Source organism: Aythya ferina (genome assembly GCF_964211825.1).
Source record: "Aythya ferina genome assembly, chromosome: 16".
Taxonomy (NCBI): domain Eukaryota; kingdom Metazoa; phylum Chordata; class Aves; order Anseriformes; family Anatidae; genus Aythya; species Aythya ferina.
In genome coordinates this window covers 9298653-9321987 of record NC_140315.1, presented here as the reverse complement: position 1 = coordinate 9321987, position 23335 = coordinate 9298653, and the positions used below count along the sequence as shown (strand labels likewise).

At 41.9% G+C, this 23335-nt stretch overlaps 1 protein-coding gene across 5 annotated transcripts in view; it reads left to right on the top strand.

The window, feature by feature from the left end:
• Positions 1-23335, top strand: part of RALGAPB (Ral GTPase activating protein non-catalytic subunit beta) — a 65056-nt gene continuing 41721 nt past the window's right edge. For 4 of the 5 annotated variants that reach the window (XM_084538453.1, XM_084538452.1, XM_084538451.1 and 1 more), the window contains exons 1-9: positions 1-161; positions 6285-6497; positions 7138-7340; positions 12378-12541; positions 13249-13435; positions 16660-16791; positions 18037-18215; positions 21230-21378; positions 21489-21705. In XM_084538453.1, the coding sequence (XP_084394579.1) occupies positions 6315-6497; positions 7138-7340; positions 12378-12541; positions 13249-13435; positions 16660-16791; positions 18037-18215; positions 21230-21378; positions 21489-21705 (1414 nt within the window). In that variant the 5' untranslated portion in view covers positions 1-161; positions 6285-6314. Of the gene's footprint in view, positions 162-480; positions 816-6284; positions 6498-7137; positions 7341-12377; positions 12542-13248; positions 13436-16659; positions 16792-18036; positions 18216-21229; positions 21379-21488; positions 21706-23335 lie in introns of those variants that run through there. The other variant, XM_084538450.1, reaches the window with a different exon arrangement.

Below are 23335 nucleotides of genomic sequence, written 5' to 3'. Positions count from 1 at the left end.
GCTGCCGGAAGCGGCCGCGGGGAGCGGAGCGCAGCGCAGCGGTGTCCGCCCGCCCGCCCTGGGTCGCCTCGGCCGCCGCGGGCACCATGGAGCCCTGGGCCTGAGGGCGCAGCGGCCGTCCCCGCGCAGGCCCGACATGCCCGCCGGGCCCCTCGGCGCAGGTGAGGCGGCTCCGGACCCTCCCGCGGCGGCGCTGCCCGCGCCCGGCCGCTCTCCTCCTCCTTCCCCCCCTTCCCCGGCCCTGCTCTGGGGCCTGTGGTGTTTGTGGTGGTGGCGGCGGCCCCGAGGGCAGCGCCGAGCTCCCGGGGGCCGCGGGGCTCCCGAAGGGTCTGGGCCTGGGCCCGGTCCCGGCCCTTGCCCCGGCGGCCGGCCCAGGGCGGTGTTGAGGCCCCGGGAACGGCCCCACCGGGCCGGGGGGGGGTGGAGGGGGGAGAAGTTTCGTGTCCCGGGGTTTGCCCGCACCTCCCGCAAGCGCTGCGGGGCCCCTCCGTTGTCTCCCGTCTCCTCCGGTGCTCGGGGCCGCGGGCAGCAGGTCAGGTTGCCGCTCAGGAGGTGAGCAGTAGCTGAGGCCCAGCAGCAGGCTCGCAGCCCAGGCTGAGGGGAGCATCGGCTTTGGGAAGCCCCTTCCTCACTGTGCCTTGGCGGTCGGTGGAGTTGCACAAGGAGCTGCACCGGGGAAGAAGCCCAAATGTAAAATAAAGCGCTGAATGGGAACTGCTCTGGGGCTGGGCCAAGGAAATGCGCTGCTCTATGGAAGAGTTCCCTAAGCAGCTTTTGGCACCAGTGAGGGCTGCGAGAACTCCTTAAATTCTCAGGTAGCCTACCTGAAAGATTGCTTTCTCACTGCAGCTCTTACAGACGGAGTGGTAGCACAAAGCAGATCAGTAGCAACGTTTGAGTAATGAACCTTGACAGCAGATTAAAGTAGCCAAAACTCACCCAACTGACTGATGATTTTGCTTTCTTAGGGCTTTGTTAACCTGCAGCTGTGGCAGTACCCAGGTACTTCCTGGGTAGTAACCTTCTGCACAGCAGGTGCCTGGGCTTCCTGCTTTGGCAGGGCTGTGTCCAGTGGTGTTCTCAGGACCCGCAGTGTTGAAGAGGGCTCAGACCCTAATGAGCAGGGAGTGCAGGGGGAGAGGAGTCTCTAGCTCTGGGGTTTAAACAGTGCCTTATGTCTGAAACCCTATCTTTCCCAGCTTAGCTTTGTGTACTGACTTCTGTAGCTAGGTGAGAAAGATAGGCAAATTCATCTTACCTGGGCTGGGGAGCATCACAGCTCCACTCTAATGCTCAGCAGCACTATGATGGCTCACCTGGCCTGGGGGTGGAGGACACGAGTTCCTGTTCTTCCTCTGCTTGATCACTTCATGCTTTGAATGTAGATTTTTTGTTTAACAGTAATCCTGACACATATCTCAGTTTATTCTTTAACAAAGTGCCAACTTCACACACACACAGAAAGGCTTTCAGCAGAGGAGGGCCTGTGGGATGTGAGTTTCTCAGGTGGGCCTTCTGTTGGTTTTGCCTGCTGGCCGCTCTGTGCGGCGTCTGTGAGTGCAGCGTGTGCTGGGCATGCAGCATACCTACTGGGTGGGCTCCAAAGGCGAGCTACCCAGAGGAGCATGCACTTCTGCACTCCTGGGGGACTTGCTGTGAGAGTGGTGCTGAGTTCTCATCTTGCCAAGACCTGGATTGCTCTCTGTACCCTCCAGCAGAAAATCAGAGTACAGAGGGGCATCAGTGTCAAGGTGGGGTGAGGGGGGGACCCTGTTTTTGCATGAAATACTTGTGAAGTGTATTTAATATCCTAGAACTTTATGGAGTAGTCCCTTTGTATTGCTGTTTGTTTGTGTTAGGCTCTGCACTCTTCAGTGAGGTCTTGCTTGGGTACCTCTGCTGATGGTCTTTGCTTCTACTCCATTAACAGTATTCCTTCCATTGAATTTTCAGCTCAGGCTCTTCCTTTTTGGTTCTGATGAAACCAGGAAGCTTCCATTTTGGGGGGATAGTTTGTCCTTATGCTCCAAGCCCTTTTGTGTTTGTTGTAGGCAAACATCTTTTACACCTGAAGCTGCTGAGCCTGCAGGGCTAAATGTTCAAGCTTGCCCCCAACCCTCCCTGCACGCACTCCAAGGAGCTGCTTCCTAAACAAATGTTGGTTCTTTACCCTTGCCCTGCACACACTCCGAAAAGTCCACTGCTGCTCAGAGCTCTAGTGTGTTCCTTCGAAGTAATTGCAGAATGGGGGGCTGTTATTTAGATGGGTAATCTTCACCAGTGTTACTGATCCAGGAGTTTAAACATTTTGGCTGCAGCTATTCATCTGAAGGCTTTAGGGACTAGAAATAAAACTGAAATATCTTTTTTTTTAATTTTCAGTTTTATGAGCTCATTAGTAACTCTTTCATGTTACTAATGAGCTCATAAAACTGAAAAAAATGAGCTCATAAAACTCTCCTACTTCTAGAGTTTTTATGAGTTGATCTTTGGTCTTAAATGCGGAAACATCCTATTTTGGTGGTTTATATGATGATAGCTATGAAAATTCCTAAGTTGAAATGGCTCTGGAGGTAATATATTCAAATTATTTACCATTCTAAGGAATATTGGAAGTTGTGTTTAGTTTCATAGTAGATGGTACATATTTTAACTCTGTAGTTGTTCCACTACTGTTGATGCTAGAAATTTCTTTTCAAATTTGTTTGTCTGTAAAGATCTGAGGTTATTTTATTTACTGCAGCCTCCAGGAACATAGATGAGTTCTGTTTCCAAACTTGGGTGTAAAGATGCTTGGTGAATTTCCTAGTTGTATTTATTTTTCTTCCTCTCCTTAATTAGGTAGTCTGTAACCCTGAAAGTCTTTAGTGATTTTATACCTCTGTTGGTATGGAATTTGAATTCTCCTAGATTCCATGTGGCTGATGTTAAATGAGCCACTCAGAGTACTGTTTTTAAAACTGAAATGCAATACATTGCAGAAACAGGAATTAAAATCAAGGTACTCTGTGAAAACTGTATTTTTTTTCCAAAGTTGTATAGATGTTTAAGTAATCTGATAAATACATCCTCTTTGGAGGGAGTGGTCCTCTTCCTATGAAGCATTAGGTACCTTCTGTATTGAGCTTTTTCAGCAAGTTACAGGGCTGCCAGAGTGTTCTGTTCTCACAGGTTCAACATCAAAACAGATGTAATGGTGAAGTGACTTGCTGGCATTTTTCAACTTCTGTCCAGTTTCAAGAAGCTGAACTGCAGATGGCTTTAGCTGTACCACGGTCCTAACAGATGATGACAGTTTCCAATTCCAGTGGCAGTCAGTAGGATCTAAAATGTAAAAGCAACTTTTAGTCCTTGCAGATAAATGTAGGAGGCAAGTCAATAACATTAGGGAATCCTGCCTCAAAAGGATTTTACATCTGAGATAGTTCCTTGGTTCATTATTCCTTGTATATTGATAAGTATAGCAGAAAATTATTTTATGGCAAGACCAAAGGAAGTCATGAATATTGAGAGAACTCGCTCCTGAGTATTAAATTTGTGTTGGCAGTCCAGCAGGAGGCTGGGTTTATGTGGCACCAGAGGTTTTGGTTACCCCTGTGCTGCTGTCAAACATCTTACACGTGACGTGGCATATCCCAAATCTGTTACAGATGCTCCATCTCTCAGAATTTGGGGAGGTTAGCCAAAACAGCTGTACATCTCTTGCTTTGGCATGGCTGGGAGCTGCATACAGAGGGATGTGGTCACCTTACCTTGTGTCAGTACAATGAGGATTATGCAAAATGCTTCAGAATTTGTGACTCCCTGTCCTATGATTTACTTTCGTCTCCTGTATAGGGGCTGCCTACAATTCCCTTGTGCTGTGCAACACTTCCATGCTTCTGGGAGCCCTGTGCTAGTTTAAGGGCAGGCAGGGCGGGCGTGCTGGCACTTATCTGCAGGCTGATAAGTTCCTGCCAGGCGGGAGCTGCTAGCTCCTTCAGCTGACACATGCTGGTGGAAACCATGTGCTGCTAGCAGCTGAAATCGGTTTAAATCAACACTCTGGATCTCAAATGGCATTACCTGTTTCTATAATGGACTCCTGTTTCACATGGGGAGTGCATTCACACTTGCCTTTGGAGCAGCAAAGCTGGGAGCATGGAGGGGAAGGGGGGCCCGTGGCGCTGGTGGAGACCCACTGCAGACTGGGGGGGAAGGGGAGAGTGTATGGGGTGGGTGCAGTTCCACTTCTACCCCTCGTTCTTCCCCTCCCAGCTCAAGCTGGAGGCTAAGGCAGTGTCCAGGTAGGACTGGAGGGAAGATGAAGCCCATTGGGTATAGGATCTGAAGAAAGGGGAAAAAACAGCATCAGGGAAATCTACCTGAAGAAGTTAACCAGTGAGTGAAGCCATTACAAAGGATGATGATTGTAACTGGGACTGTGGATCCCGTTCCCTCTTTGGTGGTTTTGTTGTTTTGACTTCTCAGTGTCCCAAAAGCCAGTGTCTTGGAGGTGTTTTCATCTAAGCCAAAGCGTCATGATGGTGGTGGGACGGGCATTCCCCTGCCACTGCTCACAGAGGAGGAAAAAATGCCCAAAGGATGCTGAGGATGTGCTTCCTGCAGGCTGCACCTGCTCTGAGTAAGCTGCTGTCAGATGAGCATGTGTGATTGCTGCCTCAAAGCAGGAAGGACACAGTTTGGAAACCCAAGACCTTGTTGCCTTGCCTTGCCTCTTCCCCAGAAGGGAGTTATCAGGCTTTTTGTGCAGGTTTTTAGGTGTAAGTCAGGATTTGGGGAGTGAGTTCAGTTGGCGGACGTGTTTAAAGGGTGGCTTGTTTCTAGGAAGGTGCATTTCCAGGCCTGCCTTCTTGTTTGGTTTTGGGCCAAGAAATGTGTAATGGAGGCATTCAAAACATTCCCTGTGTAACTAACTAGTTGCTGAAGCGCGCCAGCTAAAGAGAGCTGGCAAGCAGTCCTCGGAGCGCTGCTTGTGACAGCTTGAGCTGATCTGAGCTGTGCCATGCTTTTGCCTTTCCTCCTGTGCCAGCCCTGCTTGCCTTGTTTTCTATCGTTCAGGTGGTCAGCAGCCTCAAGTAACTGATGCCAGCGCTGGTGTGCAAGGGGGGGGAGGAGGGAGATGGTGCTGTCCCAGTTCTGATGGCTGTGGTACCACCTGCTGGAACAGCACCTCTAAGTTACTTGGAGTAGGTATGAAAACCTGCTCTTGCCACCTCTCCTGGCTGTGTGTTCTCCTGGCTCCTCTGTGTGGTACAGATCTTTGTCTAACTGCAGTGAGATCAGATCTTGATCTAGCTTAAAAACTGTCCCAGCAGACAGGAAACTTGTGCTGGCTTAGCTTTCCTACTGCGCTGAGGAGCCGATCTCAGAGCTGCCTGCTGAGGCTGCACTGCAGCCTGTGGCTAGCTGCTGGGCTCGTCACTCGCTGTGCTGCCCGGAGCTGCTTGCCGAAAAACAAATTGGTGGGGTGTGTGTGCTGGTGCTGCAGCATGGCCCACTGCTCTTAAGGCAGAAAGACTTTTTTTTTTCTTTTTATGCTGAAGAACTGGAAGTGCATTGACTTTACAGGGGTTAGAAATGCAATAGTAGTCTATATTGCAAGTAGGACAGATTTGGTAGCAATGTGTGAAGTTAAAGTGAAACTATAAAGTGAGGCTGGATTTAAATTAGTGATCCACGAAGGCGCAGTCAGGCCTTACATCGCTTCAGGGTAAATGCACATTGCATTATCAGTTACTCAAAACTGATGGCTGAAAACTTTGATTATCGTATGCTCTAGGATTGAATGTTTAAAAAAAAAAAAAAAAAGCTGAATTCTGTCTTCTGAGATGGGTAAGATTTTCTTGTCAGTCTCCTGGTATTTCTAACTACTGCCCAACTGAAGAAGGGCATAAGGTATGAATGGGAACCATTACTTATATGAATTAAATACATGCATATAGAATGATTCTCTGTTTAGCCAAGGAAGTCCTGTAAGCAAGAATACCTCTTCTGCAGGGTTGCCACTAGCTGAAGATGTAAGGTGAAGCTGCTGCTTTTCAAGTTATTAGTGTCTTGAATGGGCAACTAGTTCCTAACTGAAGCTTTAGGGGGTGGGGAAATGGTTTAAAAAAAATATCTCAGGTACCTTAAAAACATTAAGGTTATATAACAGCTGTTATAATCTCTTATGGGTCTTCAAATTCATTAACCTCGAATTTACAATAGCAAACAACTTAGGTTTTGGTAACTGTTTTCATAGCTATATCTACTAATTGTCTTTCTTGCCTCCTCCCCCCCAGGTATTATTTGGTTTGTAGCATAGAGGCACTATGTACTCGGAGTGGAGATCTCTGCATCTTGTCATTCAAAATGATCAGGGTAATACCAGTGTACTTCACAGCTATCCTGAAAATGTGGGGAGAGAAGTGGCAAATGCAGTGGTGCGTCCTCTTGGGCAAGCTTTAATTACATCATCAGTTGGAAGTGAAAGTTTACTAAAAACAGACAAAGAAGTAAGTGCATTTCCTTGAATATCATAATTTTTCTCATGCTAGAGTGGTCATTTAAATAAAAGAGGCTATAGAAAGTAATTTTCTTTAGTAGTCCAAGTTTTTTTTTTGAAATGTACTGTATTTTTAGGTTAGTTATCTACATAATATTTGTGTTAGCAGCCAGTTCATAGCAACAGTGTACTTTGTGACCTAGTAGTGAGCGATGTGTGGTGTTGGTGTTTATCTGAGCTGCTATACCAGGAAGTTCAGGCTAAAGAAGCAGGGTGTTGGATTTGAATTTAGTGCTTAACACATTAAAGCCTTTGTGGAGTTACCTTTGTTATTGCTGAAGCAACTGTGTGACTTTTTTTGAAGCATGTGTATTTATTTACTAGAATTTGAAAGTCTTCTGTTACATCACCTGGTAGTTGTCCAGCTCGTTGTATGTTCTGAAGAGTTCTCTATACAGTTTAGACTGAAGACTTTCTTTGTAAAGTCATGATACCATATGAAAACCATAAGTCATTAATTAATGTCTACATCAGATAGAAATGCCTGTACTGCATAACTACAGTTACGTTGTTGCATTAGAACAGTGTGCACTGATCGTTGTTTACTTGCCCAAACTTACTTTTAACAACTTTCTTTTGTGTTTGCGTAGGTAAAATGGACTATGGAGGTAGTTTGTTATGGACTGACCCTCCCTCTGGATGGCGATACTGTGAAATACTGTGTCGACGTATATACAGATTGGATCATGGCTCTTGTATTACCTAAGGACTCCATTCCTTTACCAGTTATTAAGGAACCAAACCTTTATGTTCAAAGCATTCTCAAACATCTCCAAAATCTCTTTGTACCGAGGTGAGTGTCAGGCTGGTAGTGTTTGGGGTGGGAGAAAGGCACAGGAACTTGGACCCATAGTAAGCAGGTAACCTCTGTTAGAAAAGCCTGATGAGCTGTGGAGACTCCTGGTTAATGTAAGATTGCTATTGTTTAGGTAGTTACGGATTGTTCATAGACACAAATGTTTGCTGTTCTAAGAACTTCATGAACAATCTCTTTTATGTGAATGGAGGGGGGAAAAAGATTAAATGGCATCACTGTGTGACCATGTGTTAGTATCATGCAAAACTGATAACGAAGAGCACATCATGGTAGTCCCATGCCATCAGAAGTGTGGTCACCTTGTAGTTAGTAACTTCTCAATGCCTACAACTTGCTGCCTGTTGAATGAGCAAAAACTATGTTGACCATCTTTCACGGGTAATTTTCAAAGAACCCGGCAGAAGAGTGCTTGCTGCCTGACAACCTGATGTTACACTAAACATGCTTAGATGATAATGTTGATATACTTGCTTCTAGCTCTTAGACAAAAAGTTATACTGCCTTTGGTGCCCTCAACATCATATTTGGTGTATAGTTTATTTCAAATGTACCTGGTGATGTTGAACATGTTGGATAAAGGAGATGTTTTAATAATGCCCTGTGAAACGGTATTTAAATGCTTGCTGTCAGAAGTTACTTCTAGTTTAGTACTGGTTTGTAAGTACCAAAGCATGTACTTTACAGAAATATTAATGCCATATCACTGCAAGTGGACTTCAAAATGTTCTTCTGTGCTTGTATTACTTTATCTGAAGGTTGTGTTAATAAAGGGCTTTGAATAGTAATTCATGCAACTTAAGATGAGAAGGTCACTGCTACTTGTTGATTGTTTTGAATTCTACAACCTAACCAAAGTTTTCATTGCTTTTAACTTGTGGAAAATATTTTAATTCCTGTTAATGGATGATCAGGGAACCCACAGAGGGAATAAATCTGAAGAAATAATGCTTCAGATTAGATTTCAGCAGAAAGCTGTCTCTGGCTATTGACAGTTTCTTGGTCATTGTGTTGGAGATGCCAATGAAATGCAGATGAACCCAGTCACTCCCTTCCTTGTCTGTTGGCCATTAGCCTAGGCCTGGCTGATGCCTTGACTAGGCTCAGATGGGTTATGGGTTTTCTCATGGGACTTCAATCATGAGAATAAAGTCAGAATTCAGTATACAGAAGCCTTCCCTGAGAAGAAAACAAGAACGTGTGACCAAGAAGAACAGAAATAGTGATACCTCCTTGCTGCTGTCTTTCCACCTTCAGTTTCAAGCCTCAGCACTGAATGTATTTCTGCCTGAGTCTCATATTTTACAGCTAATGTTAGTTTCAGATGTCTAAGTATCTTTATGGACCTAATTATTGAAGATAATCCCATCTTTTTGTTACACTGCTGATTCCTTTGTCTGAGGTCTCAACTTTTCTGTATGGTACAAGTGTCAAGTCACTGTTTTTCAGTAAATGAGTGTGAAGACTCAAAAGTGGTATACAGATTAAATTTACTTTTTTTTTTTTGAGCTGCAAGGAAAATGGAAAAGAACTCTTAATCTCTGCTGGATGTGAATAATTTTAAAAGCCCTTTTCTGGTGTGTGTCAGTTCTCTGGACTCAGTCTCATGAAATTCCTTATGTGCCTGATAATGTACCAATGAGGTACTGATGCATGATGAGGCTGAAAATATTTGTTTCTTAAGAAGTCATTTGATGCAGGCACGAAGTATGCTTTCATTTTAAGCACTAGGTCATCATAATGAAAAATAATGAATACAATACAGTAGTGGTATCAAGAGGTCACTTGGCTACTTACCAGTATAAAGCCGCAGTACAATGAAGTCTAAACATGGAGGTAGAAGTTCCAGATAGTCTCCAGTGAAAGCAGAACTCTTTCAAAAGTTGCATCTATGTGTCTAGAATGTCAAAAACACTGGCCACTGATATATTGTTAAAGAATGTCTGTCCTGCTAGCTCTTATACAGCTCTCTAACAGATAGAGAATGAAGTATGCTCTCTGGGAATCCTTATTCCCTCAGCACAGTGGAGAATGCACTTTTCCTGTGTCCATTAAGTAGCTCTTGCTGTGCTCCCTTGCCCTGCTTTGCACCAGAGGCCTTGTTACCAGGCAGTTTTGTCTCCTGTGTGCTGTTGGCACTACTGCCATTCCACCCTTCTGCTCCAACCTCACTGGTGGAGGCTGAAGCAGGCTGCACATGCTGGCTGTTGAATGAAAGAGTTACCCTACAGATGCAGGGTGACTGTAAACCTGTGTGCTTACATCCACATCACAAAGTATAACCGCTCTCCTGTTCTTCTAAGAACCCCAATGTGTAACTGAAACACTTTTTTTTTTTTTTTGGTGACTGATGTTGGCAACACTTCATGTTCAAGTTCCTACTCCATTTTAAGAAAAAACTCTTCAGGTTTCTCTTCCAAGGAGCTATAGTCAGAATTAATTCCAGCAACAGGCAAGCATGTTACAATGAAGATTAAATACAGCACTGAGTTGTGTGCACCTTGCTTGAGAGAAAAGATAAGCCTGCTGTCCTTTGTGAGTACAGGGAAATGGGAGAATGCTTCCTGGATTTACCTAATTAATTCAGGGGGCTGGTACTGATGGGTGCCTGCAGAATGCTTACTCAGGAGCTCTTGTAGCAACCTGCATTGAACTGTCTCCTGGAAGTAGCCTGATCTTATGGGGAAATACCAAGCCTTAATTAAAAGCCTATTTCCTATAGAGGTTTGTGATTAAAATAGCTTCCTTCCTTCCTTAACCTGGTATCCTGGAACCAATGAGGATGCTTAGCTGCCTTAAAAGTGGTGCAAGCAGAGTTGTGGTAGGGGGTTGAGACTCTGCAGAAGCACAGTTCAGGTGTAGTAAGTGACCCTTAAGGTGGGTGAACTCAAATACCATTTCGGGAATATATATCCAGCAAATACAGAACAGATATGTGTAAGCAATTCTAGTTTGAAAGCTCGAGTAAATCAACTGTTCCTGTGCACAGTCCTTGAAATAGCATGATGCTAAAAAATTATGAATGATGAAAGGTGAGCAAGTTGTTTCCTTTTTGTCTATCTGCCAGACTGAGTAGAGAAAGGGTGGTTGCATCCTTCCCTCCCCTCCAACGCTGATCTTCTGTCCATACCTACAGAAACGAGGGCTTCTTTTCATGATGTAGTTGAGTATTCCCCAAGCAACCCCAAGGCTGCCGATGTCTGACGAACACTATGATATTCAGGAAGCCTTGCTTAAGCAGCAGTGGTGGTTATTACTGTCAGATAAAGTTCTGATACTGCCAACTTTTGTTTGAAGAATGGAAAGAAAATAGGAAAACTGTTTTCCCTCACCCTGGAACGTAGACATGGCACTGGTGTTTTCTGTCCAGCTAAGATATCTGGAAAGTCTTGAGAGGCCATGGGGCATGTGACTTCCTGGTAACTGCTAACTTACACATGAAATCATGGGAGCAATTCTTGTTGGGTATGAGTGTGGGAACCAATAGGACAGCTCCTGTGGAAATCTTCAGATGTGAGCCTGCAAAATGCTGCCAACCAGCTTGCCATTCAATTGATTTTGTGGAAAAGAGGAACTGATAGATGGATGGGGACTTAGAGTTGCCTCTCAGATTAGCTCAGAAGTATCCCATTAGTCACATGGAGTTCCTATATGTCAGTCCCTTTACACAAACTTGCTTGATTCTTAGGGAATCAAGCCTTGAGACAGATTTTGAAACTTCAAGAGCAGCGAAATAAGGATATTCTTTGAGCTCTGTTGTTGCTTGGTAGAAAAGTAGTGCTATAACCAAGGCAGGACTTGCTTGTCCCAAGCTTTGTGAAATGATCTGGTAGGATAAGCATTTTGGTAGAACACTCCTCTGAAGCCCTGAACTGCGACTAGTAGTCTGAAATTTTGCTTTAGATATCTTGTTTCTTTGTAATCTTGTTTCCAGTACTGTAATACATTAGTCTATAAAGATAAGAGTGGAATGTATTTTTAAAAAGCATCTGTCTGTGAATGATCTCAATGTGAGCTACTAATTTCTAAGAATCAGATTTTTATCTAGTGTTCATGAAAGCCTTACCACGTAACGTGACTTGTGGCTTATACCACATTCAAAGTGTTTGGCTGGACTCCAGTAATGCTACTTAATAGTCTGGATGGTAATATCTTTATGATTTTTTTTTTCAGTGAGTGGTAGGAGGGCTTAAGTTTACAGCTTGACATTTCAAGTATACAACTTGAAAAATGGCTTGCAAATATTGCACACTTTAATCTATAATCTGTGATCTCTTTCACTCCTTAAACATTTAGGCTTGCTCAGCTTTGTTTACTGGTGTCCTGAGACATTTTCAGGAGCACTTCATGTTGCTATTCTTTACCCATTCTGCCTTGTATAAACTAACTGGTTGGAAGAGTCTGCTACTTGTGCAATGCTTCACGTCACTCAGCAGTAACAAGGTGTAACTGGCTGTTAGAGTAGGGAAAAATGTCACTGACAGCTTCTATCCTTATCCCTTCTTCCTTTGGTCTATTTTGCCTATTTAATAACTCTCTTTATCATTTTTTCTTAAATATAAGGAATTGGAGGCAAGAGTTGGTTCTAAGTTTTCAAGCAAGAGGTATACTAGGAAGAAGTTAACTCAGTTTGTTAATGTTTTCTTCTAATTCCAACACACTTGTCTGACTTGCATATGGAACAGTTAGTGATATCCCAACAACATTGATGTTGTTTGTTCTAAGATAGATTCAACTGGCATAATGGGTTATACTTTGTCTGGTTAAAATGTTTGTTTTGTGTTGGTGAATTCCATGCCATGTAGAGGAAAGTGTTATGGTACATCTTGTTCTCATTAAGGCAGCATTAGGATGCTCAGAGACAGTTGCGATGCAGAGTTACATGTTCTTGGCTCAAGTTCAATAATGTTGATGTTTCTGCTTGTAATTCCTCAAAGTTCAGGTTGTTGTACACATTGCTGTGCAGTGCCTTCACTTCCTGCGTAGGAACTCAAATAGCACTTTCTTCTTTTGCAGGCCAGACCCAGGATCTAGTCAGATTAGATTGTGCTTGCAGGTTTTGAAAGCTGTCCAGAAACTGGCTCGTGAATCAACAATTATGGCAAGAGAAACCTGGGAGGTTTTGTTGTTATTTCTTCTTCAGATTAATGACACTCTTCTAGCAGCTCCAACTGTGCAAGGTTTGTGTTAAATTTTCATTTGGTTCAATTACTGAACAAAGCTTTGGCTCTGCTGGATGATGACCTGCCAGGGGAATGGGGGGAGACCTGTTAAAAGCTCTTAGAGTGCAATAGCTCTCATAATTCTGCTACACTATCCTGAAAGAAAGCCTTGTCAGAAAAGATTGAATGCTTTCTCAGTCAGTTCTCTGAAATGTATTGTTGCAGAACAGCAGACTCTGTACACACGCAGAGTGAAGAGATGCAGATAGCATCGTTCCCTGTTTGTGTCACTGAAACCTGTATGTGCCTTCCAGTTTGGCCTGCCTACTGGAAAAATCATTATCAGTTTATACCCATTTTAAAATAAATAAATTATATCAAATATTCTTTGTGATGGAAGACAGCCTAAGATCGGTAGCTGAATTCCCAGTATATCTTAGTGACACATACACGGCTGGGTTCTGTGCGTTATTTTTGGTCTTTCAAAAAAGAAAAAAAAAAAAAAAAGAAGAAAGTTAATTGACTGCAGGAAGTCATCAGAAATCACTCAAATGAAAAATGATATGAAACTTAATCTTTATGCAGTTATTGCTTAAACTGAAATCTAAATTTGTGAGATGTAATCATGACATTTGTGAGAGTGCTTTAAGGTTGAAATATTCTTTGGAGTCTGAAGTTATTCAGATTGAGTGCTCACTAAAGGTATGCTTTGTTTCTGCTGTAAGGTGGCATTGCTGAAAGTCTGGCTGAAAAATTAATTGGCGTGCTGTTCGAGGTGTGGTTACTGGCTTGTACACGATGCTTCCCAACACCACCTTACTGGAAAACTGCCAAAGAGATGGTGGCCAACTGGCGACATCACCCTGCAGTAGTTGAGCAGTGGAGCAAGGTCATCTGTGCCCTTACTTCCAGGTAGGAGAAATCCCACAGAAATACACACCTGCTGGGATAATTGCAGCTTGATTTTTCTCTGGAGTTGCTTATTTGTGAAATGCACAGTGATTCCAGAATGAACGAGCAAACCAAAGTGCGTAATAAGAGTACTCTTGACTCTTACTGTTCATAGAAGCATTTGGGTTGGAAGGGACCTTAAAGATCATCTCACTCCAATCCCTCTGCTCTCTCTCCCAGTTCATTTACCACATGTATACCGTAAAATGTTACCTCTCAAATAGTCTTAAATTACTGCTTGCTAATTCCCCATGAGATTTTATATACCTATATATAGTACGTTTTCCCACTTCAATTTCCATCAGTAAACAGCTGGTGTCATAGATAATCTATGATCTATTCTTGACACAGTAGACTAAGACTTGCAAAGTGGGATAAGATCCTAAGTTTGAAAGCCTCTGTTGTAAATATGTGTATACACACAGCTGTACACACATGTTCAAGCACGTATGTCTTCATTCTGCAAGTGAAGATCTCAATTGTTTCATTACTATATGATCTGAGCATTTCTCTGATACTCAACACTTTTCTTTGTCTATGTATATCAGTCTTCATCACTGACTTCTTCATCGTGTCTTGTGAGGAATGAGTCATTAATATTACAATTGTGTAGTATTATAATCTGTATGTGTAGTGACAGCCATCACCAAGCTTACTAGGTGCTTGTTACTGCTGAGCAGTGTCTGCGTGTTGCTGTGTTTGAGGTGGCTCCTTGAGCTCTGCATCTCCTGCTCTCCAGAGCTGAGGTGATGCTCCTCTGGCCATGGTGACGTGATGAGCCGGGGCAGGCTGCAGCCTCCTTCCCCCATAGTGGGTCTCAAGGAGAGCAGTACCAGGCCACGCTGGGCATTGGAACAGGAGGACTGGGGGGCTGTAGGAGAGGATAGGCTGTGGCAGGAGGCCCTAAATAGTGAGGAGAGCCTCAGAACCCTTAATCATGGGGTCTTTGTGGTGTGAAGGCTTGGTGGGACAAATCTCATCCTCTTGGAGGAGAAAACTTGATTGATTGAGGAGCAGGGGCATTGGTCACCTTTTCTCAGCTCTCCTTAGACTTCAATAATCATTTGTATGAAGGTTTGAAAATGTATTAAAACTGCTGCATTGTGAAACATTCAGTGGTATGCCTTTCTGCAAGGGTTTATTTAGCTTGGTGAAAACTTGCTCTTTAATTGCTTTTTTAAAAAAGCAAGTGTGGATGGATTTTTCCAGGTTATGCAGCTACTTGCTAAACCTGTGGGAAATAAAGCTGCAATACAAGTTCTGTGTATTTCCCACGTTTTTTCTTCAGCTATTTTTAGTTCATTAGATGTAGCATTGCATAACAGAAAATATTTTATGATTCACTGATCTCAAAAGCACAGCTCTGTCTCCAAACATGCGTTGGTGTTCTGTTCCATGTACCTCATGCTCACATTTTATCTTCCACTGTTGACTAACAGTCTTAGTTCTGTTGATGCATAATCTGCAGGGATTCTGTAATGTTGTAGTCTGCTGTTCTGCTGCATAGTAATGTTGGTTTACATCTAATTCACAGAAAACTGAACTCTGATGCTAACTTTACATTTAGTTGTATTTTAAGCTGTGCTTTTAGTACTCCAGCTTCAACCAGTTGAAGTGCTGTTTTAGTAAACAGTTGTCTGAATTGGGCTTTCAGCAATAAACTTGTAAGAGTCTCAACTTAAAACTACATGGAAAGCTATATTTGGAATTCTGTACACACATGCAGTGTTAGTCTGTATCCATGGATATGACTTCATAGCAGAATAAAAGTTTCCTTCTGCACTCAGAAGTGCAGGGCACAACTTTGCAAGGCGTAAGCCCAGGCTAACACCAGACTTCATGAGGTTGTTTGGAACGAGGTAATTCCTCAGCAATACCCTACAGGGTGATCCCTCTGGGGCACAAAGTGTAAATGGGTGCTGAGGCATCCAGCGTGGCATACTGGAGAGCAGTTACTGCCTGGTAGTAGGTACATTTATTTCTATTTTGGTCTTAAAGAAGGCCACTTGTCCTAAAGCTCATTGGCTTGTCTAGATGACTAGTCCCTGTGATAGACTGGGGCTCCCTGTGCACTTTGGCTGTCTTTTGCATTAGTTGGTTGCCAGTTACTGTAGTTCTCAATGCTGAGAAAGAGAAAACAGGAACTCAGCTTACCCAAGAGTTAGACTTCTGTTCTCCCCTGTCACCTAGTCATAATGTTTTTACTTTTGTAAAGTATACGGCTTGTCTGAAGCTCTGCAGGTGGGCAGTGCTGAGTGGGGCATTCTGCGTCCATTAACAAGCACTCTTAGTTGAGAAATAAGGATGTGAAAAATGGTACTACAAGAGAGTTTGGCTTAGGGAAACCAAAAACCAGTCAGGGAACATCAGGAGGTTGAGAAGGCACCACTCAGCTCTCTCCATCCTATTAGGGAATGCTAAGATTATGTTGATCAGGGAAATGAGCCTGGAAGTTTGCAAAGTTGGGGATAAAGCAGGAGTCAAATCAGACAGAAGTGGCTCAGAGAAGCTTACCATAAAGATTTTAGTTCGCTTATCTAAGCCATTATCTTCATGATATTGCACTACGTTTAAGTCCTCTGTGGGTTTCCCCTCCACTGTTCTGCAATTCTCAGATTCTGCAAAAGAAAACTCCTATCTTTTTCCTTTTTTTTTCCCCTCTTTGAAGAGGTTGCTATTTTGTGGATTGCCATCCTGTGCTTGTTGCAGGATTGCATTGTGTTGTTAGTGGGCTGGTGTAAATCTTGAGTCATCGGTGCTTTGTAATTTAGACTTATAACCTGATGTGACTTGTTGACGTCATTGGACACTTCAGCTAAAGAACCTTGGGGATAAGGGCTTAAGGTCCTTAATTATTATTTCTTTTGTCCTTTTTATGTAACGTCTTGTCACTTACGTATGTGCCTATGTTAGTTGGCAACTCCCCTGGCTAAATGCATGGGAGAGCTGCCGTGGGGTGTTATGCTTTAATTTGCTTGAACCTTCAGGCATGCTCCAAGGCAGGTACAGGTACCCTTCCAAGCTTCAAGGAGGCTAAATGATCGTATAAACTAGATTTCTCTAGGAAGATTTAAGATGTTGCATTGCTGCTCATGGCCTCCTGCTGATTTCTTTGAGGCTCCAATGCACAGTTAAATTTTGAGGAACATTAACTAAATGACAGATTTATCTGATTTGCTCTCTAGATTGCTGCGTTTTACATATGGACCTTCATTTCCTCCATTTAAGATTCCTGATGAAGATGCTGGTCTGATTCCTCCTGAAATGGATAATGAGTGCGTTGCACAAACCTGGTTTCGCTTTTTACATATGCTGAGGTATTATAATTATAATCATCTATTGTTCACATTCTTACATTATTTTTATAATATCTTGAAATAAAAAAAAATCTCTGGAGATTGCTAAGTTTTATGTACTTAAGTAGAATAAAGTGAGAGACTTGTACCAGTGCCCTGTAGCAGTCCAGTGCAAGGTCATGAGTGGGTTGTTCCACTTCAAACAAACCAGTTTGCATTCTGAGTCAATGAGTTCAATAAAAAATGTTTTCAAGATCCTCCAAAATGCCAAATAGCTAAAAACAAGACTTCAATAGAACTCTGTTTCTCTGAGATAGCAAACAGGAAAAGCAGAACAATAACTCTGAGATGTGTACTGCTTCCATTTGCTTTCCAGGGTGTTAAATTTAACCTACAAAAGATTATTTTTAAAATGGATGTATCTCTTTGTTTTTATGAAGAAAGTTACATGGTTAGTTTTAACATGTATAGTACTCTTCCTTAAATTTGCAACAGAGCCAAGTGGCATGCTTTATTCAAAGGATTCTTGGGAAAGGTATAACGTTAATGTCCTGAATTGATAGAATATTAAACTTTAATTAGTAAATAATGTTTTACATAAAAACCTAAATGTCAGACTGTTTAAAACTTGCCTTTTTTTAACTAATCAAAAATCCGTTCTTTTTCTTAATTTATGATAGGTAATGTTGCAAGTACTGTAAATCTGGTCTTGCTGTTACAGGATTTGTGTTTGTCAGGGAAAAATCTCAAATTTTTACATCCCATTCATTTCCTAGTTATTTTTTGCTGGCAATATGTAATTCATTGCTTACTGTTTATGAATGATTTTAACAGTGTAAGAACCTTTTACAAACATAGTTCAAAAGACCTCATATACAGTTAATGTTATGGAACTGTGGCATTACTCTCTAGTGTATGCTTCAGTTCATTGAGTATTAATAAAATTATAAAGTCTATTTGGGTAATATTTGAAGCTTTCTAATTTTTTCTTTTATAGATACATGTTTAAAATAATTTAAAAATATATATATTTTTAATGCTTAAAGACTACTACCAACTCAGTAAGGAAAAATTGACTACATAAAAAGCTACAAAAAATCTCCAATAGAAAAATATTGGGACAAGATGCTGACATTTGGAGTCTTTTATCTGATGCTTTTGTATTCCTGTTAATTAATTGCCTTCAACTATTGCATTGTTAAGCATTCTTAATATCTGTTCTTAAACTGACTAAAATATATTTTTCTCTCTTTTGTGTCTGCATAGTAATCCTGTGGATTTGAGTAACCCAGCCATTATTAGTTCTACCCCCAAATTTCAGGAGCAGTTTCTGAATGTGAGTGGGATGACTCAAGAACTGAATCAATACCCCTGCCTTAAACATCTGCCTCAAATATTCTTTCGTGCCATGCGTGGGATCAGCTGTTTAGTGGATGCATTCTTAGGTAACACGTTTGACTTACCTGTGGATAGCTACAAATAGTAACCTAATCCTTTTTTGTTCTTTTCAAATCTGTATTCTTCAGAAAACAAATGTAGCAATTTATCATTAGCAAATATATCCTGGAATTGATAGGGAAGGGACCCACAGCCACTTTTAAATGACCATCTGTGTACACAGTAATTAGATTTGAATGCATAAATTTGCAGGTAACCTTAATTTTAAACAAATGCAAAGAAAAATTAACTGTTGAGTTCAACATACATCTTTCTCAAATAGGGCTTCTTTCTCTCATTGTCTAACCAATACTACAAATGTTATGCTTTTAGCATGTTGTGAACACTGATGACTTTGTTTTTAAACTTCGTGGCAACAGCTGTGTGCAGTGCCCCTTTTCTTGTAAAGTGTTGATTTTTGACTGGCATCTTTAGTTATTTATACTATGACTGCTACTTCCACTTAATTTAGGATTAGTGGGTGACTACTACTGCTGAGAAGAAAAATCTGTTTCTTTGAACAACTCGGTTACCAGCAGACAGACTTCACTGAAAGGCAAGGCAGAAGTAAACATTGGCTGGTAATTTTTAAGTAATGCTATACAGTACTTGAAATCTAAGGCGTCATTCTAAGTACTCTTCAGGCTTATTGAAAATTCTTCAGAAATAATGTGGTATTGTAAACTCTGAAGAGCTGCCTGTCTCCTACTGCTTTTTTGCTTAAATGTCTGCAAACAAATGCTGTCATCTGCCAGAAGTGTGAGCTGATAGGAGACTGCAGAAGACTTGAACAGATTAATAAAAACTTCAGAAAAAAAGAAAATGGCTGTGAAATTAGACTGTCATTGGTAGTGTATTCCCCACTGCAAAAAAGCTTTTGTTACTATAGTTCTCACACTTGTAGGAATCATAGAATGTCCCAGGTTCAAAGGGATGCATAAGGATTATTGAGCCCAGTGCCTGAGTCCCCAAAGAACCATCCCTAAAGAACCACCCAAAACCAGACCACTTGTCTGAGACCATTGTCCAAACACTTCTTAGACTCCAGCAGGCTCAAAGTCGTGACCACTGTCCTGGTGTCCGACCACTTCTTGGTGAAGAACCTTTTCCTGATATCCAGCCTGAACCGCCCATCTCGCAACCTCAAGCAGTTTCCTTGGGTCCTAGCGTTGTTTAAAAAGTTACTGAATAATAAAGAGCAATTCCACAAATTTTGACTGTTCTAGAAAGTTTCTGAAGCTACTACTTAGGCAGTCATCATGAATCTTGAAACCTATTGTGTCCACTGTGATTGCTTTTCACTAATACTAGATGTGAGATTTTAAATATTCATTAGTCTATCAGATGCTACCCGAATCTTTGAAAGGAAGATTATATGTAGGCAAAATGTGGCTTCACCTCAAGAAAACAATCTCCTCGTATTACTCTGTCAAACTGTCTTCCTCTCTGTGATGGTAGGACTTGACTGTCTCCACTGAAACAATGAAATAAATATGGCCAACTGTGCATTGACAGGGAGAGAATCCTTCCTGTGCAGCGCTTTTTTTTTTTTTTTTTTTTTTTTAAAAAAGGCTTTTAATTATAGCATGCATTGAAGAAAACATACTATAACTGAGATTTTTGTGAAACCTGGGTTGGTAATTAATTTTGAGTGTACAAAACAGGTTGTAATGAAAGGCTTATGAGAAGAACAGAGGGAAGTGCTGTGGGACTGTCAGCTTTGCACAGTACCTTTGCTGGGTGTTTCCTACAGGGAATGTCTATTGGCCCTTAAGAATAGTTTGGGTTTCTTATCTGAGATCTTTACCAGAGGCATTGCAGTTGGGCTTTAGTGGCCTGCATCTGGGTGTCCAAGACTCCATTTGCACCTGGGCAGTGGCGATGAGCCCTCAGGTATGCACATGCTCAGCCCCTGTCTGGGGGAGGAAGGGGATCTGGGACTGAGGTTTGCTGTGTTGCCGAGCACTTCCGTGGGCTCCTGCCAGCCCTGACTGTGCTGCAGGCACACCAGGACCTTTTCTCTGTATGTGAACTTTTGGTAGGATGGTGAACTGGAGACTTCAGGCTTCTGAAAATCTGTTGTAGGAAGACGAAATGCACGGTGTGCTTGAAAGTCCAGCACTCAGGCACATCAGAGCTTTCAGAGAAATCAAATTCAAGCTCTGCGTGGATAGACACACACACAGTGTGTTGTCAGGCACGTGAAGGAGTCCACGCTGCTGCTCTAACAACAAAGGCTAACGAGATCTCATTACCTTCTACACCAAGTGCCAAAGCACATTGTTTTTATCTTGCTCTCTCTGACATAGTTACATAATGCATGCATTTGGCAAAATATTGCACCATCTATTAAAAAATAAATTATACCAAAGTAATAGTTTCGTAGGGCATACATGACCATTTGCTTGGGGTGCAACAGTGATGAGAAGTCAGTTTTTTAATGTATATGTTAAGCATTGAAGTGCTTAATGTAGTCAAATCTGTGTCAAATCTTCAGACATGCTGCAGTTTTGCACTTAATTCTTCAAGTGGGGTTAGAGGGCAGTGATATTCAAATGGGAAGAAGTAGTGTTTGTTGCTGCAGATTTTGCAGAGGAAATTTCTAAGCTAGTTGCTTCTGATTCTGCGTCTAGGAGGAGTAGCTCTTATATACCACAAATACTTCCTTGAATCTAGGTTTTAGGAGATGACTGATCTAACATCCTGCTACTGTAAGATTATAGCTTGCTCAGTTTTCTTTCCCATCTCTTGCACTGGCTTTAGTATTTGCTCAGGGAGCTGATTGATCTCACTGTTAACCATTTGCTTATCTAATACAAGCAGGGTTTTCTTTTGTCTGTGCATTTATTTTTGCTAACAGTAAAAGGGGAAAGGTGTTTTTCTTACTATTGCTGTCTTTGGGAGCGGGGAGAGGGAGAAAAACTAGTCTATTTACAGAAGGTCCAAAGGCTGAGTAACTGTGCTGCTGTGTATGACCTTATGGAATTCTTGCTGAAAGCTTGCTTTATTTCTTGATCTACAGGCATTTCACGACCGCGGTCAGACAGTGCACCACCCACGCCAGTAAATAGGCTGAGCATGCCCCAGAGCACTGCTATCAACACAACTCCGCCCCATAACCGAAGGCATCGGGCAGTGACTGTGAATAAAGCAACAATGAAAACCAGCACTGTAAGATTTCGTGTTCAGTATTTAAGTTCTTATCCCATTTGATAGCTTCCTCGGTTAGAGGAAGTCATTTATTTGTTTCTAGGAGCTGATTTGTTCTTCTGTTCAAATAGGTAACTACTGCACATGCTTCAAAAGTGCAGCACCAACCCTCTTCTACTTCCCCACTCTCCAGCCCAAACCAGACAAGTACTGAGCCACGGCCACTACCAGCTCCTCGCAGGCCAAAGGTTAACAGCATCTTGAACCTCTTTGGATCGTGGTTATTTGATGCAGCATTTGTTCACTGTAAACTTCATAATGGAATAAACAGAGATAGCAGCATGACTGGTAAATATTACTGAAAAGTATATGTACATTTTTTTCCTTGTTTTATTAACATTTCCTACCTGCAAGATTAACATATGCATAATCAGAAAATAAAATCTAAAGTGCTGTATTGTGGTTAACCCCTCCCAGCTGAACTGACACCTGTTATTACCCCAGCAGGTGTTTGGGGGCTTTAAAATTGAATAAATCACTTTTCACTGTTAAACACTCACTTGCTCTAACAAGCATGTCGGTCCCAATTATGCTAGTGGGAAAAATGTTATAAAGTGAAAGAAAATAATGTATTAAGAGTCCATTTCCTAATCTGATATCTACCACAGTAGCTTGCAGAGCAATGGCAGCTTTTTTGGTGACTCTTTAATGTTTGAAAAATTGTCAAACCTCACTCAAAATATTGCATAAAGTGATACTAATTAGTTTTGGAGAATGTTATGAAAACAGATAATCCTTAAGATAGCAAGTAAAGTTGCTTCCTTTCAGTGATGGTTGTTACATGTTTTCATATGCAGCTTGATGCTTTGCTTGTCTTCACTCCTCAGTTGCTAGGTTTGTCTCCTATGCTTTGCTCAGCTCTAAAGGTTAGATGTTTTGAGATATGATAGAAGAATAAGTGCTCTGCTCAGAGAGGCTTTCAAACACTCTCCTTCCTTTAGAGATAAGTATTCAAAAAAGAGTAAACTTTCTCAGTCCTTGCATTTTTCCTGTTGTGTAGTATTTTGCATGTCTGCTAAACTTTCCCAAGAGATCTGTCCATCAGAAGCTCACTGGCCAAAGTAAGAAAAATATGTAGAGGTACGTTGTAGCAAGTTGTATATGGGAGGATTTGGTGTCAGCGGTTGGACTGATAAACTTCCTTGTTCATTGCATCACAAATCCCATTCTTCCTCTGCATGGAGATGATGAGTTCAGGATTAGCTATCTCTTAAAGATATTTTTAAGTATGCAATACATGTTTTTTGGAAGTGTTCAGTCATGGATTTCTGTGGCAGGAGGTTCAGGTCCCTCTGAAAAAGCCCTATGATATATTACTGGAGAAACAATTGAGATTCGGAAGGAATAAAGCATAATTTGAGGGTGTATGCAGTTGCATATGTGGCTAATACATTTCTGTACTTACTGCTTTTCAGACTGATCTGATCATTTTTTTTACATAACCTATATCTTGAGCAACTTCAATCAGCTGTTTAACCTGCCAAGGATATCAGCTGAGATACTGCTTATGCAACGAAGTGTCAGCTGTAAACAGAGGTGCTGTGGCTCTAACAAAAGTACACAGTTGTCCAAAATCAAAATTGACTTCCTTCAATGAGTTTCAGGACTGCCTTTTCACGTATGCAGTATTTTAAGTCCTCTGACAGTAGTCAGAAGATTGTCGTATGGCTATCCTTATAGAGGGCTTTACTATCTTCCTAAACCAAGAAATGTAAACGTACATGCAGATTTGTAGCAAATTTTTATCCCCAGTGCTTTTCTACTGGGAAAGGAATGAAAGGAAAAACATGTTCCCTCTCTGAGCTCTTCAAACCAATCAATAATGGGATCAGGCTTTGCACATCACACATTCTGCCATTTATAAGGAGCAGTAGGTTTGGGAGAATTACACTGATGGAGACCCAGAAAACCATCCGTC